This window comes from Euleptes europaea, chromosome 17 (assembly GCF_029931775.1).
Source record: "Euleptes europaea isolate rEulEur1 chromosome 17, rEulEur1.hap1, whole genome shotgun sequence".
Taxonomy (NCBI): Eukaryota; Metazoa; Chordata; class Lepidosauria; order Squamata; family Sphaerodactylidae; genus Euleptes; species Euleptes europaea.
The window spans coordinates 50,684,327-50,703,620 of record NC_079328.1 but is presented as its reverse complement, the minus strand read 5'-3'; the positions used below and the strand labels follow the sequence as shown (position 1 = coordinate 50,703,620).

At 48.2% G+C, this 19,294-nt stretch overlaps 1 protein-coding gene across 1 annotated transcript in view; it reads left to right on the top strand.

Annotated features, from left to right (window-relative positions):
* The first annotated feature begins 888 nt into the window (after positions 1 to 888).
* The window catches only part of FANCA (FA complementation group A), a 39,095-nt gene continuing 20,689 nt past the window's right edge, over positions 889 to 19,294 (top strand). The window contains exons 1-18 of the mRNA XM_056862406.1: positions 889 to 937; positions 3,528 to 3,637; positions 4,188 to 4,203; positions 5,379 to 5,512; positions 6,200 to 6,295; positions 6,887 to 6,960; positions 8,225 to 8,337; positions 9,614 to 9,699; positions 10,306 to 10,339; positions 10,989 to 11,055; positions 12,039 to 12,151; positions 12,517 to 12,593; positions 13,688 to 13,829; positions 15,610 to 15,743; positions 16,211 to 16,321; positions 17,237 to 17,332; positions 17,588 to 17,647; positions 19,114 to 19,202. Coding sequence (XP_056718384.1) covers positions 889 to 937; positions 3,528 to 3,637; positions 4,188 to 4,203; positions 5,379 to 5,512; positions 6,200 to 6,295; positions 6,887 to 6,960; positions 8,225 to 8,337; positions 9,614 to 9,699; positions 10,306 to 10,339; positions 10,989 to 11,055; positions 12,039 to 12,151; positions 12,517 to 12,593; positions 13,688 to 13,829; positions 15,610 to 15,743; positions 16,211 to 16,321; positions 17,237 to 17,332; positions 17,588 to 17,647; positions 19,114 to 19,202 — 1,601 coding nt within the window. The remainder of the gene's footprint in view (positions 938 to 3,527; positions 3,638 to 4,187; positions 4,204 to 5,378; positions 5,513 to 6,199; positions 6,296 to 6,886; positions 6,961 to 8,224; positions 8,338 to 9,613; positions 9,700 to 10,305; positions 10,340 to 10,988; positions 11,056 to 12,038; positions 12,152 to 12,516; positions 12,594 to 13,687; positions 13,830 to 15,609; positions 15,744 to 16,210; positions 16,322 to 17,236; positions 17,333 to 17,587; positions 17,648 to 19,113; positions 19,203 to 19,294) is intronic.

The window sequence follows — 19,294 nt, the reverse complement described above, 5'->3', positions numbered from 1 at the left end:
CCTCATTAGCACATTATCTTGATACTTACAGGACAATACTTTTGCAGGACAATACTCAGCTCAAACCCAACCCCTTTCTGACTATATATTACTCTTCCTACACCCTTGACACTGAGAGACACTGTCCTTCAGTGTTACTACTCTGAAGATGCCTGCCACAGTTGCTGGCGAAACGTCAGGAAAGAAAATTCCAAGACCACGGTTACACAGCCCGGATAACCTACAAGAACCAATACTGACTTTGATGGGCCTTGATGGTCTGATTCAGTATAAGGCAGCTTCATGTGTTGGGGAGGGGCCGTGGCTCAGTGGTAGAGGATCCGCTTGGCATGCAGAAGGTCCCAGGTTCAATCCCCAGCAGCATCTCCAGTTAAAGGGACCAGGCAGGTAGGTGATGGGAAAGACATCTTTGCCTGAGACCTTGGAGAGGGGCTGTGGATCAGTGGTAGAGCATCTTCTTGGCATGCAGAAGGTCCCAGGTTCCATCCCCGGCATCTCCAGTTAAAGGAACCAGGCAAGTAGGTGATGGGAAAGACCCTTGCTTGAGACCCTGGAGAGCTGCTGCCAGTCTGAGAAGACTTGGATGGACCAAGGAGGGTCTGATTCGGTATCAGGCAGCCTCATGTGCCCAGATGCGTGTCCAGCTAGCAAATGTCCGCCCCCTCCGCAGCGCGCTCGGGTCGCCTTCCGGGGCCGCAACCAAGATGGCGCCGCCGCCCTGCCCTGCCCTGCCCGTGCCGCCACTCCCGAAATGGCCGCCAGGCGACGCGGGAGAGCGTGCCTCCGCCCCGCTTTCCCATTGGCCAAGAGGGGCTTCTCGGCGGCGACCAATGACAGCGCAGCGCGCGCCGGTCGGTTGCGCGCGCGGGGCAGCCTGAGGGGAGGCCGATGGAGGGCAGCGGCGCCGGAGCCGGCCCGGCTCTCTCCGCGCTCCTGGGTAGGTGGGTGGTGCTCCTGGGGTCGGGCCCTTGGTGCATGCTCAGAGGCCCTCTCGTGCTGCTTGTGTGCGGCGCGCGTCAGAGGCGACGGTACCCGGGCCCGAGAGGTGTGTGTGTGTGTGTGGGGGGGGGGTCGTGCCAAGCGGCCATGGCGGGCCTGCTTCCTCGGCGGCCCCTCCTGGGTGCAGCGCGAGCCCCGCGCCCCCTTCCAGGGGTCTCCCCCCCCCCAGCTTGTAATCGAAGCCCTTCAGGGGCATGACCTTGTTGCGGTCCTTACAACAGCCCGGCAAGGTGGGCTGGTCCTCTGCTTCTGGGAGGGAAGAGAGCCTCGATGGAGGCCTCCTGGAGCAGCGCTCAACACATTGAACCCCTGAAGCTGCCTCGTACTGAATCAGACCCTTGGTCCATCAAACTCAGTGTTGTCTACTCGGTCTGGCAGCTGCTCTCCAGGGCAGAGGTCTTTCACATCACCTGCTTGCCTAGTCTGCTACTAGGCAAGTGGGTGATGTACTACAGTACTACAACACTGCTACTGTTGGGTGGATTGGGAATTGGTTGACCAACCGAACCCAAAGGGTGCTCATTGATGGCACAACTTCATCCTGGAGAGGAGTGACCAGTGGAGTGCCACAGGGGTCTGTCCTGGGACCGGTACTATTTAATATTTTTATAAATGACTTGGATGAGGGAATGAAGAGCATGCTAATCAAATTTGCAGGTGACACCAAGTTAGGAGGGGTAGTTAATACCCCGGAGGATAGGGTCAGAGTTCAGAATGACCTCGATAGACTAGAGAGCTGGGCCATAAGTAATAAAATGGATTTCAATAGGGAGAAGTGTAAGGTACTTCACCTAGGCAGACAGAACATAAGGCACAGGTACAGGATGGGAGGTAGTCGGCTTGACAATAGTACATGTGAAAGAGATCTGGGAGTCTTAGTGGACCACAAACTGAACATGAGTCAACAGTGTGATATGGCGGCTAAGAAGGCCAATGCAATTCTGGGCTGCATCAATAGGAGTATTGTGTCTAGATCAAGGGAAGTAATACTACCACTGTATTCTGCATTGGTCAGGCCTCACTTGGAATACTGTGCCCGTCGCCTGCCTGCATGCACACCAGCAGGACAGTGAGGTTGGTCAGCGGCTGAGAGGATTCCTCCTTCTTTGGGGACTCCTGGCATGTTTTCTGTTCCCGTCTGTCTTGCAGTCCTGGCCTTCGCACCCCCACTGCTATAGTTCTAGTTTCTTGTCTTTGTGGCACATGCTGGCAGTTCAGTGGGTCCCTCTTTAGACTGTAAGCTTCACAGGGCAGAGTCCTGTCTCCTTGTACTTCCCCATGCCCTGTGCTTGGCATCCCAGTAAATACTGGGATGGCTCTGAGGGGTATGTTTGCTGTAGACACTGGCCAAGCCAACTATGCCACTGTTGTGAGGGGTACTTGCCAGTATCCAGCACGCTTTTAGTGTCTAATAGATCAATTGAGTACTACGGCAGCATGATGTGAGTTGAGAGTTGATTTGGTGCGTGTCTCGAAAGCACCAAGGTGCACCCAGCGGCTCTTGGTTTAGGAAGCAGGGGTCCCTGACCTTTTTGAGCCTGTGGGTACCTTGGAATTCTGGCTTGGGGTGGTGGGCACATTGCAGGAGGCGGAGCCACGCAGTCAGGATGCTCAAGTGCAAGGGAGAAGGGGGGTAATTTACAAAATACACTTGGAAATAGAGAGAGAGAATACAACAAACACCCTGGTTGCAGGTGCTGGTGAAGCAATGTTATTCTGATCTACACAGCCAGTTGGATCTTCAGCGGCCAATCAGCGGTCCTGCTGCTCGACAGCCCCACCCACTTTCTAAAAACACTTGGTGGGCTTTGAGAGAGCCGGCAGTGAGCATCACGTTGGGGACCTCTGATGTAGAGGTTGTAATAGGCTGGGAAAAACTCCAGCACAGGTTCTCCAAACAGTCCAGTGGTGGCAGCTAAGAATAACTGCCTCCTTTGTTCCCAGGGCTTGGCTACTAAAGGATTGGAAGTGACACCAAGGAATGGAACGTCCTCTTTTAGAAGGCACTTAAGAGGTGGCCAGCTCATGTTAGTCCAGTTACAAACAGCAGCTTAAAACATTTGTGGCTTCTATCGGAACAAGTTATTTTATTTAATTAATTAGAGAAACAGTTGTAATTGTGATGTAATTCCTTTTTATGTTAAAACACTATTATTATTTTCTAAAAATGTACTTTATTTGCAGACGGTCCCCTATCCTTTCCCCCTTCTGTATCCCCCCTTTTTAAAATAAATAAAATATTTTTAAAAAGGAAAAAAGAAAAAAAAAATTGTGGCTTGAAAATATTGTCGAAGGCTTTCACGGTCAGAGTTCATCGGTTCTTGTAGGTTATCCGGGCTGTGTGACTGTGGTCTTGGTATTTTCTTTCCTGACATTTCGCCAGCAGGTGTGGCAGGCATCTTCAGAGGAGTAACACTGAAGGACAGTGAGAGACAGAAAATAACAAGACCACGGTCACACAGCCTGGATAACCTACAAGAACCGATTTGTGGCTTGATTTCTCAGGCCATTATTTTCTCTCTCTTTAGCAGGAAGAGCCAAGAAAGGGACCCATGAGCCCAGAAATGCACAAGAGGTACAGGAGGCGGCTCTGCGTCTTTTGAATTGTCATCAGAATCTGAGTGACCTCTTGCTGGAGGTAAGAGGGATGGATGGCAGAGCCGAATGTTGAATTTACATGTCTGTTTTGTTTTGCTTTATTTTTAATTGCAATGACCGGTCCTGATGGACTGGCGTTACAATCAGATTAGTAAAAATCCATGCATGGAGTTGAATCCTGTTGAGGAGACAGCAAAACTTATATTAATCTCTTGTGAATAGTTAGTTACTTTTGTGCTGCCTGTCAACTTTCCCTTACAGTGTTATAAAATGTAAATCATTCTGGCTTGTGAGGCCAAAGAGACAGTTTGAATAAAACTGAGCATCTGCGTGTCTACTTATAAGTAAGTCCCACGGAATCCAGTGGTTTGGGCTGAGTTCTTCCTGACAGTCTATGGTATGTTTTTTCTTTCTCTGGGAGGTTGTTTCTTCTGAAAAGATGCTTTTTATTTCTTTTTGGATTCTAAAATACCCGTGGTGTTGGTTTGCCCAAATATTTTGAGATTGTCAAAATGCTACATGTGGAAAGCCAGATCATGTGATAAACATGTAGTAAACACAAGATGATTCTTTTCTTCTCTTTTCAACAGGTGGGAACTTCAGAATGTAACAAGCCATTATATTCCTGTAGTTCATGCACTATTGGCTGTGAAGATTCAGCTCCAGAATCATTTCTGGGTGTGTGGAAAACAACTGGTCTTGCTAGCATAGCTAAACATTCCATTAGTTTGTCTAGTGAAGTAAGGACGTTTGGGTCAACAGTCCCTTTTGTGCGGCACACCAGATACGAAGGGTAGCGGCAGTGGCAGCAAGTTCTGGGCTCCTTTCCAGGCCTGTAGCCTCAGTTCCTTCATCTGGAGATGCTGAGGATGACACTTGGGATCTTATGCAAACAAAATGTGCGCTCCATCTCTGAGCTGCATTCTTTCGCTTTTTATAATTTTCTGAGCACATGAATCCAGCTGACAGTGAGCCAGGCCACTGTTCCATCTTGCCTGCTCTTGGAGATGACAGGGATTAAATTTAGGATGGTGCATGCTAAAAGTGTATACACCACCACAGAGCTATGACCCCCTCCTGAAGAAATGTCAGGCACTGTCATCAGGAGCTAGGGTGAAATAATGGTTAAATACTTGAACAGACAAATAATGTACCTAACTAATCTGGTGAGATGATCTAATAGGCCCAAAATAAGTCATGAAAATAAATTAAAAACAAACAAAAAACACAGAAGAGGGTGTGTAATTGAACATGACATCAGCTGAAAAGAAAAAAATGTAATTCACTGAGTGTTTGTGTTTGGCACTACGGGAATAGTACAGCAGCGAAGAAAATTATGAAAATATAATTTTGTCAGTTTTACTCTTTAGACTCATTTTACATTTCCGCTCAATGCAAGAGGGGATAAAAATGACCCCAATACCATTGGGGTATACAGTACAAATTGCAGGTGGCATGGAGGGGCAGGCAGGACATGGGACACAAAACAATTGATATTGCTAACACTGAGGAATACATGGAATATTCAGGGGCAGAAAAATGAAAATAACGTTTATCAGTTTTTCCCTGCTTCTGGGGTTTGTTTGATTCTGTGTGCTGAGCGGGGGAGAGAATTGGGGTTTGCTGTTTTATTTTGGTTATAACTTAAAATGTATGAAACTATTATTTTAACCCGCCTTGAACTACGAGGAAAGGCAGGATATAAGTGTTTTAATAAATAAGTCAGATAAATACTGCTAGAAATTTAATTTCCTATCTTCTTTTTGTCTCTTATGTTTTAGTCTCTGCCCTGCAGGAAGAGGCCTCTGTGCTTGGTGTGCCACTGGGAATCTTGTCGGCCAGAACGGCAGCTGCCAACATTGAGAAGATCTCAGCAGAGTCTGGGAAGGCCGTGCTGCTGAATGCAGAGCAAAGGGTAACTCTCGAAACCTCATACCCCAAAAATCTTGTTGGCCTCTAAGTCTGTTCTAGACTTGAATTTAGCTGCTTTCAGTGGTGTTTATTTCATGGAGTGCAGCTTCAGTGACTGGCTTTCCTTTCAGGCTAAATCTAAACCTACTAAATAATTTGCCTTTCAAGGTTTTGCTGTTATATTCATTTTAACTCATATACTGGAAAACCTTCCACAGTATCCTTGACCTTTTTTGTTGTTGTTGTTAGAATTCCTTTAATGTGGAGTCTTCCATAATCCAAATCTGATGAACAAACAGGCCTTCAAAATATTGTCGAAGGCTTTCACGGTCAGAGTTCATTGGTTCTTGTAGGTTATCCGGACTGTGTGACCGTGGTCTTGGTTTTTTCTTTCCTGACGTTTCGCCAGCAGCTGTGGCAGGCATCTTCAGAGGAGTAACACTGAAGAGGAGTAACACTTTCTAGCAATGTGGTAGCTTTTGTTTGTTTAATCTTGAGAGGTTATCTCTTTCCTTCAGGACTCTCTACAACGTACTTTTATTGAAGGTTTGGCAGTGTGTGAATCTATGCAGAGTGTGAATATATTTGCATGTATCAATGCATTAAATGCATTAAATAGAAGTTTAATAGTCAGATAACAGATGGAAGTGTTGACTTGTATTACGTTGCTGTTGTTTTGACCCACTTACAGCAAAAGCTATCCTGCTTCCTTCAGACCTTGAAAGATTTATTATCACGCAATGCTTTCTGCCATTTGCTGTTTGCTCAAGAGCTGTGGAGAATGCAAGTAAGAATTCTGTATGGGGTGTGTGTGTGGGGGGTCTTGAAGTGCTTGCGCATGCAGTTTAGCTGGTCTTGATAGCAGTTGTGTGGCTGTTGAAAAACCACTTGGAACTGTTCAGGAGAAGTGGAGAATCCTCTCATTCGTCAGCCCATGACTGAAACTGCCTTTCTTTAAATGCAGTCACTAGCCAGCTCCTAAGTGTGTATCAGCTAAACTCCCGCTACTCAGCGTAAAAGCACTTGGCCCCTAAGACGGGTGTTACCTCTGCAGCAGGCTCTTGTGATAGAGCAGCCTGCCTAATTGCGCTGCTGGTCTTGTGGCGTGGCTGTTAACTTGTTCGCTCAGAGTAAACCTGACACTTGCTAGATGTAAAGCCAGGAGGCTTGTGGGGGAGCTCGGGGTTCCCAGCAGAGTAAACCTGACACTTGCTAGATGTAAAGCCGCAGGAGACTTGTGGGGGAGGTCGGGGTTCCCAGCAGCCTTTGATTCCCAGGCAGATGGCCAGGTGATTTGGCTGTTGTGTCAGTTTGGGGACTGGTGTGTAAATTTTGGTCCCCTCTTGCATGGTTTCACTGGAGCACCGTTTCCCCCCAGAACCCCCTCAACCTGGAGCTTGCTTGGCACCTGCACAGAGAAGGCATCCTTAGCCTGGAGGAGCTACTGGAGAAGTAAGTGGGGACTGGGAGCTGTACAGGTGTTTTGAGTTGGCTTGCCAGGTGGCAGCACTTGGGTCTCTTGTCTGTGGGAGTTCCGGCTTTCCACTTGCAAGGTGAAGATGCTTGGGCTGTGTGCAGGGCAGCAAGCAAAATTTACAGCGATTTATGTCAGGGAATAACTAGGAGCTGCTTTACCAGCTTAGAACCAGATCTCACGTGTTGTAAGGTAACGGTTAAATGCAGCCAGGACCGTGTGGTATGTGGCTGAGCAGCTTAACATGTGGGATTAAGTCTCCAGCCTCCACAGCTGCCCATTCAGCTCTCTACAAGGGGTCACAGTCCATTCAACTCAGCACTTGTTTTGCATGCAGCAAGGCCCTGCTCCAGTCCTTGGCACCTGAGGCCCATCAGAGAGGACATTGCTGGGTTTGAGGGACTGTATAAAGCAGCTTCCTGTATTCATGTGAAGAGTCGGGGCCGGTGCCATTCAGGTGCTGCAGTCGTTGGGTTCTTTTGCTCTTCCAACCTCCTACAAAAGGGCTGCTCCGTGAGCCAGTGGGCCTGTCACAGGCCGTGTCCTGCACCCCCATGCCTGGACCCCTCAGCCCCAGTGTGGCCTTAGAGGGAGAGGGTGGTTCCAGTTCATCCCTCTCTTCTTCCTTTCCCCAGCTCTTCTCTTGCGAAGCCGGGAACAGGAAGTTAGCGACTCCACACTGTCCCTCTTTCCCATCCCTTTTTAAGCCAGGGTTGCAACTCATGCATGCCCTGCTGCAGCTTCTCTGCTCAAGGGAGGAGGAGGAGGCAGTCTTGTGGGAGGAGGGGGCTGCTACACAAGGCAGCACAGCTGCCCCACCCCCACCCTCCGGCCTTTGCAGAGCTGCCACCGATCATCCGTGAATCAGGTGACGGCTTTGCAAAGGGATCTCTCGTCCCAGAGGCTGTCCCTCCAACTGCCGTCCGGGGGGGCCATGGTCACAGCCAGAACCTGCCCACCTCCCCACAATACCTTTGCTAAGCTAATGCTGGAAGATGAGAGTGCTTAAAGGAAGCACCAGAGATGGGATGGCCTCCCTCAACAAAGAGGACACTTGAGGGTCGAGGTACGCAGGGAACGTGTCCCTCTTTGCCTCCAAAGCGGGGCTGTTTAAGTAGCAGTATGAGGATGTGCTGTAGGACCAGGTGTCCTTTTCTGGGATTTGTCTCATGGCTGAATATGGGCCAGGTTGTCTTTGGGAAGAGCAGAGGAACTTCCCTTGCTTTTCTTGTGACTCCCTAGTCATCCAGACTCGTCTGCCCTGGTGGGTTGGCTGTGCAGCAGCCTCCGTCTTCTGTGCCACCAGGTGGAAGATTCTTCCCTGGACACAGAGGCCCTGCAAGGCATTCTGACAGGTAAGGTCTAGCATGCAAAGCAACAGACACTGCAGCTCCTGGTGGTGGTTTCTGCTCCCTGGGTGTCTAATGCGCTGGGCAGCCTAAGAGGCCTGGCAAGGGCTGAAGGTTGTCCTTCCATCTCTGCTCTTTTGGAAGATATTTTAGGCCTTGGTTCACTCTCAGGCTGGTTTTGGCTGGGATATGCATTCAGCTGCTTGCTGATCAGGTCAGCCCCTGGTCTAGACTATTTGGATAGCTGCCATACCCAGCAAGTGAGGTGTCCTTGACTCTTTTCTCCTTAAGGTGTCTTCTCTGGCCTCAGCACTTGGCCGTCCTTGACCACTCCTTGTTTTCCTGTCTTTCAGTTTGTGCCTCTGTTAATGTCTTCATGAGCAGAGTCGGCACTGGCATGGGATCTCGCTGCTAGCCCTCTAAAACCAGGCCTCAGAGCCCTCTGCGGGCATTACCTGCTTATTCATCAGAGACACCCTAGAGCACAGGTTTTCCAAAACTGGGGCCTACCTGTAAGCCACAGGCTGCAGTATATGATGTCATAGTCACATGACAGGAAGAAAGGGAGCCAGAGGGCCAAGGCCAGGACTGTGCGCAGCACACTGAGAGAGCTGAGGATGGGAGATGCCTGCCAAGCATCAGGAGGCAGACCATCAACCAAGGGTCTGAGCCTTGGAGGAATCTCCTCCCCCCCCCCCCCGAGCGTCCTGACTCCACCGTCCTGCTGCCCTTCTCAGCATGTGTGCAGAGGGAGGCAGGGGGCCTGGCACCCTTGATCTGTGCGCATGCACCTTAGCAGCAGGCCCTTCCCCAAAGTAGCAAAAATGGTGACTCAGCTGGGGGAGGGGGTGCTCTGCAATCCACCTATAGGTCCCAACCCAGGCATTAAAGGCCACTGATCTAGAGGATTAGTGTGTGTTAAAACACTAGTGGCAAAGCAGACTTTGGGGATGTGAATGCACAGGCTGAAAATGGTGACATCATTACCTTTTAATGACTAGGGAGTAAAAGGTGGGGGGAGGAGAAAATTCAGTTTCTTATAGCGATATCAGGTCTGCTTTATTTTGTCACGAAGCTAAAGGGAGGCCCCTGTTCAGTATTGGAAGGGGTTTTTGGTACCACTAGTTCCTGGCTCACCTGCTTCCTCCTCCTCGCATGGTTCCTCTCCTGCACAGCGTGCAGCAGGACCCTGGTGACTCGTCACTGACTCTTTCTTCCTTAGTATTTTCTGTCCTGACAGACACCAGGGAATGTTAACAGTGATTTTGTTCTTAATGTGTAGACTTTGCGATTGTGTTTCTTTATAACGGATTCCAGAAAACATCAGACATGGGAAAGAAGTTGGAATCACAGCCAATCTCCTCCCAAGTAAGAACATTTATTCAACAGCTCAGCATTGTTTTGTAATAAAACTGTTTTTGTAGTTTTGCAAATATGAAGGAAGCAGGTGGAGTCCCTCAAGTTTAAGCTTGCAGCCTGTATACAGGACAGTTAAACTAGCAGACCTCTGTCTTCGCCTGGGAGTGTGTAATGCTTTGTGAAAGCTGATACAATCTAGAAAGACTTTAGGGGTGGGGAGTGCCCGACGTGTACCTCCCCAAGGTTTATGCTTCATTTCTCTTAAAAGGCTTCTTTCGTCCATCTGTCTGTCCATCCGTGATGGGAGGGTCTGGAGCAGAAGATACCATAAATGCCTTTTTCTTTCCTTTTCGTATTTCATGTGTTTGCTTGTTTTCCTAATTGCTGCATACATACTCTGCAATTAATCTTTAGCTTAGGAATTGGCACTTGGGTGTTGCAGAAAATGTAGGCATTTGAATAGACTGGGCAGAAAAAGCAAATGTGTTTTTTTGGTTCTTGTAGGTTATCCGGGCTGTGTAACCGTGGTTACACAGCCCGGATAACCTACAAGAACCAATGAACTCTGACCGTGAAAGCCTTCGACAAATGTGTTTTGTGTTTGTTTTTAAACAGATCTGCTGTGCTGTACTGGAGGGAATGCTGTCATGTAAGTGGGGGCTCTGCCTTTGAAACTGCACATTCACAGGCAGCATCCCTGAGGCGTGGCTGAACATGCAGGGCACCTAATTGGCTTGTAGGGGGAGATTGTGTGAAATAGGGGCAGCTTTAACTGCGCTGCTGGTGAGGGTGACCCATGGATGGGGCTGATGCACTTTTGGAACAGATTTTATCCTCTGGTGTCGGGAGTGAAGCTCCGGTGTCCAATCTGTGCAGCTCTGATGTGCTGCTCTTGCACTGTTGTTGGCATGTCATCGGTCAGTCTTGTGGCAAAGCTGGTTCTTCTGCTCACCTGGTGCCACATTAAAGCTGTTTTGTCACTTATGAGCAGTTCGCCTTTGCTTCATTTGGAGCTGTACAGGAGACTCGCCCAACGGATTCTCCCCTAGGTATTCCTACAGTACAAATATCAAGGCCATCTTTCAGAGATGAAAGCCCTGCAGTGCTTAGTGCGTGCCGAAGTCGCTTAATCCTCATCACTGCAGCGCTAATGGGCTGGCTCTTGTTCCCATTTTTCCAACTGGGCCACCTTGAAAGATGCTCCATGCCCCCCTTTTTTTAGCTGTTCAGTGAGCACAATTCTTGCTAAATTTCCTCCACCAAGGATTACTTTTTTTTCTTTTTCTTTCTGTTCTTAGGGGTACTTGATACAGCAGCTAAGGAAAAGCAAGAAGATGCCTCTACATTGAGGGCAGTGAAGTGTTGGTAAGGAACTGTCCCTTTTTAGAGATTTTGCAAAGGTTTTTTTTCCTATTGTAGTTCATGGTTCTGATACCAGGGAAATGGTCTGTGTGTGTGTGTGTGTGTGGAGAGGCTTCTTTATGATGTGAGCAGGTAAAGGAATAAAATATTGCCTTCTACTATAGTTTCCTTCTTCCCCAAAGATATCTGCAAAGCAGAGTGTTCTGCTCTAAGAGCACGGCGTGATCCCTCCCTGAGAATTGGAATAGGGAAGTAACTTCCTTCTGATTAACAGCCTCTAGGAATAGAAAGCAAGGCCTGGTTTCTTTTTGCCCTACTTGTGATGGAAATGGGGAACTGGGAATAGGTGGCCTGGGGGTCTGACCCAGCACTGTGAGGCCTGCATTCAGCATCTCTGTGGGCAATCCCAGGCAGGGGTCTTAGAAATAAACAGGACACTGCTAGATTTTGTCCTTGAGCTCACTGTGCAGGCAGTTCTTTCTGGGCTGCAATCTTAATTTTTTTATTTATTTAAAATAATTAGCTGCCTTTCTTCCTAGGTGGCTTGCAATGTTAATACAATAAATAAAATAAGTTACTTTAAAAAACATAAAACCAACATTTAAAATCACAGTTTAGGTCTGCTTAAATCAAATGCAGTCCTAAAGCTACAATTGGCAGTCTCCACCAGCTTCTTCTCCTGAGTGTTGTTTCCAGCTTCAGTTCTGTTTCCGGAAGTAATATGAGTGAACCTTTTTCCTGACTTCCCCTCCAAATGGCATCTAATTTTTCATTGTTGTGTAAAAATGTACAGTTTGGGGGGGGGAAGGGTAACTCTTTCCCACCCTGCATACATCATTAACGTTAAATGATAAATATTTACACACATAGTGATTGCCTTCTCGGTGAATGTTGATTTAGTGAGGGAATCGGAGTGAGTCACCGTTCTTGGTGTGTGCTGAGTCACCTTTCTTGAGCGATTACAGGTGGCCCTTCTTCACCCCTAGGCTGGGCGTGTTCAGCTTGACAGCGTCCCGAGGCACAGTTCCTTCCGAGTCTCTACAGCAGTTCTTCAGCCACACCTTCACCCACGTTCTTACTTACAATCCTCAGCTAAAAGGTAGGGCTGCAGGGATGAACCCTCAGAAGAAGAGTTGTTTTTTATACACCGACTTCTTCTACCATTTAAGGGAGACTCAAACCGGCTTACAATCACCTTCCCTTCCCCTCCCCACAACAGACCCCCTGTGAGGTAGGCCTCCCTCACTGCCTGGCTCTAAAGATATATGGACTTGCAGTTGCTATACATTACGCGTTTCCCCAGAATGACTGCCTTTCAGGGAGTGGCCCGTACCAGAAAGTTCCCATGGGTGCTAGGAATCACCACCAGACCTCTTTGGTGAGGCTACCGCAAGGAAGGCCTTGGGTCTTCCATTCTCCTGGAGCGCTGCTGTCACTGACTGTTTCTGTCTTCTCTAAATGCAGTTTCTGATGCCGTCGGCCTACAGCGAGAGTGGAGCTTTGCACGAAACAGCTCACTGCTAACCACACTGTATCGGAAAGTAGGTCTTCCTTGTGGGCTCTGCCAAGAAACTTCTTGGCTGCATTCAGATATCACAAACAAACGTTGGTTGGTGTGAAAGAGCTGCAGAACCTCAAGACTGGGAGTGGGTTCCTTCCCTGTAACTGGTTTACCTTATCTGTCACAGTTTCACTTATCCTTCCCCAGAGTTCAGGGCACTCTACACGTGTTCTCCCTGCCTTATTTTATCCTCTTTGGAGTAGGTGAGGCTGAGATAGAGTGACTGGCCCCAGATCACCCATCCAGCTTCTATGGCAGTATGGGGATTTAAAAGGAGGGCTCCCATATCCTAAGCTAGCAATCTCACCTGTTGGGAAGGAAACAGCCCCATTGGCAAAGGTGCCCAAATCACAAGAAATTAGAGTTTGGTCAAAGGCTTCTAAACTAGGAAGTCTTCAGTGATAGTTCTGTGGGGGGACCATCAAGAATTTGAAGCTTGTTCACCACATGAATAAATTGTGGCTTGTTTTAGGGGTCAGCTGTCTTGGTCTGCAGAACAGCCAGATTTCAAGTCCAGCAGCACCTTAGAGACCAACAAGATTTTTGGGGTATCAGCTCCCAAGAGTCAACACTCCCTTCCTCAGATACTGAATTGTGTGTGTTCATGATATCTAAAAGAATCCATAGTTTTAGAATAACCCTGGTGTTCTGTTTTCCTTTTTAAACATGTGCTCCATGTCTGATTCAAATTGCTTGACTACGGGAGCCAGGCCCTTTGGCTTCCCTGCCCCAGACTCTGCAACATGAGCCTTTGCCAAGTCTGAGCTTCTGTTTTGTTATATGACACCAGCTCCAGAAAGATAATGGCTTTTTAAAAAGGAAGCAAGGCAGGGAAACCGCTGGACTGTGCTCAGACATCTCTGAATGTTTTTATGAAACCAAGGGGGGTGGGTGTCTGGTTTGCAGGGGCTCCCTTGGGAGCCAAGCACTCGTTAGGAAAACTGACGTTTCTTGGGAATGCAGAATTTGTGATTTGTCTTCTCCGGTTGGGAGGGCACCGGAAGGCCAATCTCGGGAGGCTTTCCTGGTGTCCTTGAATTCTAGCAGAAGGTCCCTGTTCTTCCTTCTTTCTAGCTGTTTGTGGTGCTCAGAGCAGAGAAGCTGATAGGTCATCTGCAGCAGGTGCTGGAGACTAATGAAGTGAACTGGCATCATGTGCTCTCCTGCATTTCCATGCTGTTGGTCTGCCACTCTGAAGCAGAACAGCTGGTTAAAGGTATGGTGTTGGAAGGCGGTGGCTGTTCAGTGAGCATGAAGGCTGCTGATGTCTTTAGAGGTTGGCCTGACAGATGTAGAAAAACGTCCAGCATCACGTTAGCACCAGAGGCTGCCTGACATAATACCGCAGAAGTACTCCCAAGGGAGAGAATCTCCTTTTTCTGCCAAATGGTCCCGTTTGAATTAGATGTTTTTGACAAGTTTGACTGGAGTTATTTGTGCTACAGCTGTTTTAAATTGCAGATATAAGTACATAAGAAAGGCCCTGCTGGGTCAGACCAAGGCCCATCAAGTCCAGCAGTCTGTTCACACAGTGGCAAACCAGGTGCCTCAAGGAAGCCCACAAACAAGACGACTTGTTGGTATTGGATTAGACAATTGGAATCTGGCTTAGAACAGAAGAAGAGCCCTGCTGGACTAGACCAGTGAGGGTCTGTTTAGTCCAGCATCCTGTCTCACACAGTGGCCAACCAGTTCCTCTGAAGGTCCAACAGGGCATAGAGGTTGAGACTTTCCCCTGGTGTTGCCTGTTGGCACTGACTGACTGCCTCTGAACATGGAGGTTCCCTATAGTCACCATGGCTAGTAGCCACTGGTGGACCCGTCCTCCATGAATCTGTCTAATCTCCTTTTAAAACTGTTCATGCCTGTGGCCATCACTGCATCCTCTGACAACAAATTCCACATTTTAATCACTTTTTGTGTCAAGTAGTATTTCCTTTTGTCCATCCTGAATCTACTGCCCATCAGCTTTATTGGAAGTCCTTGAGCCCTGGTATTTTGGGAAAAGGAGCAAAAATTCTCTTTTTCAACTTTCTCCACCCCCGCATAATTTAATAAACCTCTGTCATGTTCCCTCTTAGACATCTCTCTTCTAAACTGAAAAGTCCCAGACTCTTCATCCATTCCTCATAGGGAAGGTGCTGCAACCCCCTAATCAACTTGGTTGTCGTCTTCTGTACTTTTTCCAGCTCTGCAATGTCTTTTTGAGACATGATGACCAGAAGTGTACACAGTATTCCAAATGAAGCCGCACCATAGATCTATACAGGGGCATTAGAATATTGGCTGTTTTGCTGAGGATCTCTTCTTCTTTTGCCTTTAGAAGGCAGGCATGTATGTTCAGGGATTGAGGTGCTGAGATTTGTGGCAGCTTAACGCCAGAACTCCATGGCAGGATTTTGCACGAAAGGCCAGTCTTCCCAATATCCTGTTTTCTTGACCCACTAGAGGACAGCTGCAGCACTTACATGTGTGTGTGTGTGTTTTTTTGTTTGTCTTGGAAGCTGCCTTATGCTGAATCAGACCCTTGGTCCATCAAAGTCAGTATTGTCTACTCAGACTGGCAGCAGTTCTCCAGGGTCTCAGGCAGAAGTCTTTCCCATCACCTACTTGCCTAGTCCCTTTAACTGGAGATGCCGGGGATTGAACCTGGGACCTTCTGCATGCCAAGCGGATGCTCTACCACTGAGCTATGGCCCTTCTTGACCACTGGACTGACACCCTCACTCCCCAGGGCTGCAGGGCTTTGCTGTAGGGCTTAAGAACCACTACAGCCACTCACGGCAACTATACTGAATAATGAGAGGGTCTGAACTTAGGTGGCAAAAGTTTTTTCTGAATCTGCAGTTTCAGGAAAGGACTATATTATTAGTCATCACAGCTTCTTTCAAAGTGGTCTTTGGCTGCAGTTGAGCATAGGATTGCCAGGGTTACCTAGGCGTGTGATTTCCCCACGAATATATAATGACTCGGGGATTTTGCTGTGCTCCTTGTAGACCTCATGGGCCATCTCTTGAGAAAAGGCTTTGAGAACTATGACCTGGAAAGCTTGATCACAGCATTCTTAATTGCCCGCCAGGCAGCCCTCGAGGGTCCTGCTCTGTTCATGCCATATTCTGAATGGTTTAAGGTAAGGGAAGTGACGAGGATAAGTCTGCATGGGCTCTCTGTGGGAGTGGGGAGCTGGGGCAGAAAGCTGGCCCTTGGCTGGGATGGATTGGGACCAGCAAAGGGTAGACTACAAAGAAGAAGGCTGCATTGCCATTTGGGGGCATGTCCTTGTTCATCCAAAGGGAAAGGGGGATGTCATGAGAAGAACTCCGGTGCCTAAATCGATAAAGGGACACCAGCTAGACCAAGCAGCTGAGAAGGATCTCAGTGCTGTGGTGGGTCACACTCTGAGGCCTCTCGATGTTGTACCAAAAAGGCTGCATTAACCAAAGTGCTGTCTGCAAGATGTAGAAGGTACCTGCAGGGCAGACGGGAGTATATCTTGTCCCTGGCCATTCTGCCAGCAGGAAGTTTCTCCCCTGGATGCTGGCCAGGTCAGATGGCTCCGCTGCACTCTGGCTGAAAGGCATCACTGTCTCTTTTCAGCTTGCCTTTGGGAGTGCCAACGGTTTCCATGGCAGCAGCAAGAAGGCTGTGGTCTTCCTCTTCAAGTTCCTGTCAGAGCTGGTGCCCTTTGAAGCCCCACAGTATTTGAAGGTGAGCAGCTGCTGCTGGAGGCAGAACAATTCAACAGCCTTTTAGGTTGAACAGTCGCTTGAGTGCCTGTAAAGTCGGATCACGTTCCTCTCCCAAGCAAAACATTCAGAGCTTTCTGGTCGGCTCCTGCCTCGCAGGCCGGAATTGCCATTGCTATCCTGCGCTCGCTGAACAGAATGCAGCGCTACCATGCGATGTATGTGCAGTAAATCCTGCTGTGTTTCGTGTCTGGAGAGGAGACACTTCACGGCAAGGTTCAGAAACGAGGCTTAAGCCCTTGGTCCTACTGCAGTGGTCCCTCTGCTGCTTCTTGCACTCCAAAAGGTGCAAGGGGAGCTTCTCCAGGTTCAAACTGGGGCGCCCGTGGCCTCTTTGTTGTTGAGTCGCTTTCCTGCTGTGGTTCTGATTTTGGCTTCAGCCTGCAGAGAGCTCTGCGGGCATGGGTTCCCGGGTTGTCTGTCAAGCCATGAGTCGTGACTGGTGGCTTGTTTAACCTTCCTCTGGACTCTCTAGGTTCACATTGTTTGACTAGGTTGATACTTGCACACAGCTTATATGGGAGACATAAACAGCCCAGCATAAAAACTTAAAACAATCTTACCAGATGTTGGTGTAATTGGTAATATATACAACCTATTACATGCCTGGTCTGTTTTATATTGCCTGTATATGCAAATATATTGGTAATATGTGTGCATGTTTTATATGGGCTTCAAATAGACCACTGAGGAAGGCCATATAGGCAGAAACGCATTTGGCATGCGGTGACAGATATCAACCTTAGGTAATGCCATTGTGCGGTTTTAACGTTTTAAAAATAATTTTAATCGTGACATAGCGCTTCTAATAAATTTTATATTTCCATCATTTATATTTTTTTCATCCCACCCAACCTTGGGTACCCAACCTCTCTAGGTTCACATCATGCACCCTCCTTTTGTGCCCGCTAAATACCGCCCCTTTCTCCTGGAATATATCACTCTGGCCAAAACCCGGCTGGCAGATTTCAAGGTCAGTGAAAAGTACTTTTCCGTCACTTTTCCCGGAGCCCATTTTCTAAAGAGGGAGCTGCCAAGGCTTGGTTCTGCCTGGAAGCTGCCTCCCCATCCCAGATGTGGGTGGAGGTTGTGACTTTCTTGCTGGGCAGGAGGGACACTCTGCACATGCTCATCTCTGCTAGGGCTAAGCATAGGCAGGATTTGGGACTGGACCTGGCCTCACTTTACACCCCACCCTTTTCCCCATCTGCTGTGCTGTTCTTTCCAGGTTGCAATAGAAGACATGGGCATCTATGAGGATTTATCTTCCACAAAGGAGGCTGTGCAGGTATCTAAGAACCACCCAGACTGATTTCTAATAAGTTTTACTACCTGTTGCATTTGCAATACCCCCATGTATGTACTTTATTTATTTGAAATATTTACATCTCACCTTTTTTCACTGCCCTCCTTCAGAGAGTGCCCCAGGTGGCCTACGCGCAAATCCATCCATAGGCATACAATGAAACAGTAAAACCTGGAAACAGTCACAGCTGTTTGCCCGCTGCTGTCCATAAAGCAGAAAAAAACACCCCAGGTTGCGAGGACACATTTGGCGCTGACAGCCATCAGTGGCTGTGATGCATCTTGAATTCAAGGAAGAGTCTGGTGGCGGCACCTTAAAGATGAGCAGATGAGCTGCGGTCGTGGCCCCCTGGGGCTCGTCCTGGGCATTTGCCGTCACAGGCTGGAATGGAACTGTGGTATCCCAAACTGTAACATGAGAAGCAGAAACATTTGGAGTAAACTTGAGTAGGGGCTCAAAGGGACAGATGTAGGAGGGGGGAAATGAGGAGGCTTCATAGAAGGTAAAGTGGAGGAGAGAGGGGCTGTCAGCCCCCTGCACCAACCAACCTGTCGAGACTCCTTCAAGCTGTCCTCTACTGGGAAATCTCCAAATATTGGTAGAGGTGGGCTCAGTCTGAGGCTGGGTTTTTCTTGGCTTTCCTGCTTCTGGGCTGAAGGCTTCCCTTCTTTCAAGGACTGCAGGCCTCGGTCCTCTGCCCTCTGGCTTCCTTCCCTTAACAGTGACGCTTCCCAGACAGCAGCCTTCTTTCCCGGCTCTTTCCTTCAGCATAGAACTCACAGGCTTGCTTTAAAGGGAGATGTATACCCTTGTAGCCTGTGCTCAGAAACGAGCTGTGGAGTATTCATGTATCCAGTTTAGTGTCCTGGACACAAATATACTTGGCAGTCTTGTTTGAACAACACAGACTAAGATTGTGGCATTCCTTTATCTCTATATATGTTTGATTATGGGCAATAGTAGTTGCTGAAGAGCTGTGGGAATGTGTACTTTGGTTGTCTGAGTGTGAGGGGAGAAATAAAAGTGCCACCGCTGGCATGTGGGAACATGTCCAAGTTTCATTTTTAGGAAGCTCTAATTTCATTTTCTCAAGGTATCCCAGGTAAAATTCCTTTTTTATTCCTTTGTTTTTATTGAGTCCTGTTGTACACCACAAAGTTGACTTGGGTGGCACTGCCGTTTCAGGAGTGACCACTACTAAAAGCCCATTTGCAATGGGCACACAGGCATCTTTACTCCAAAAAATGGGCTTTTTAGTCCTCTTCCTCTCTGCTGACGCTGTTGTTTCCCCCATGACTTGCAAGGGTTTTATGTGGCTGAGTTGTTCACGACACCCCTGGGTGGGCGAGACAGTCCAAAGCACAAAAGAACATTCAAGGAAGGTGTAATTATCTGTGCACAGGGAGATGAAACGTTTCCTTCTTCTCTTTGTCACCTGTGCGCGTCAGCCACATTGTCAGGCACTTCAAGACGTTGAAAAGGCTGTTCAGATATTTGAAAACACGGGGAAGATTCCGGCAGTTGTGTTGGAAGCCAGGTATGGAATAATTATCGAAGCTGTCACCAACCCCCCCCCCCAAGTTGTGTTTCAAAAACATACTGGGCAAAGTAGAAAGGAGGAGGAGCTGA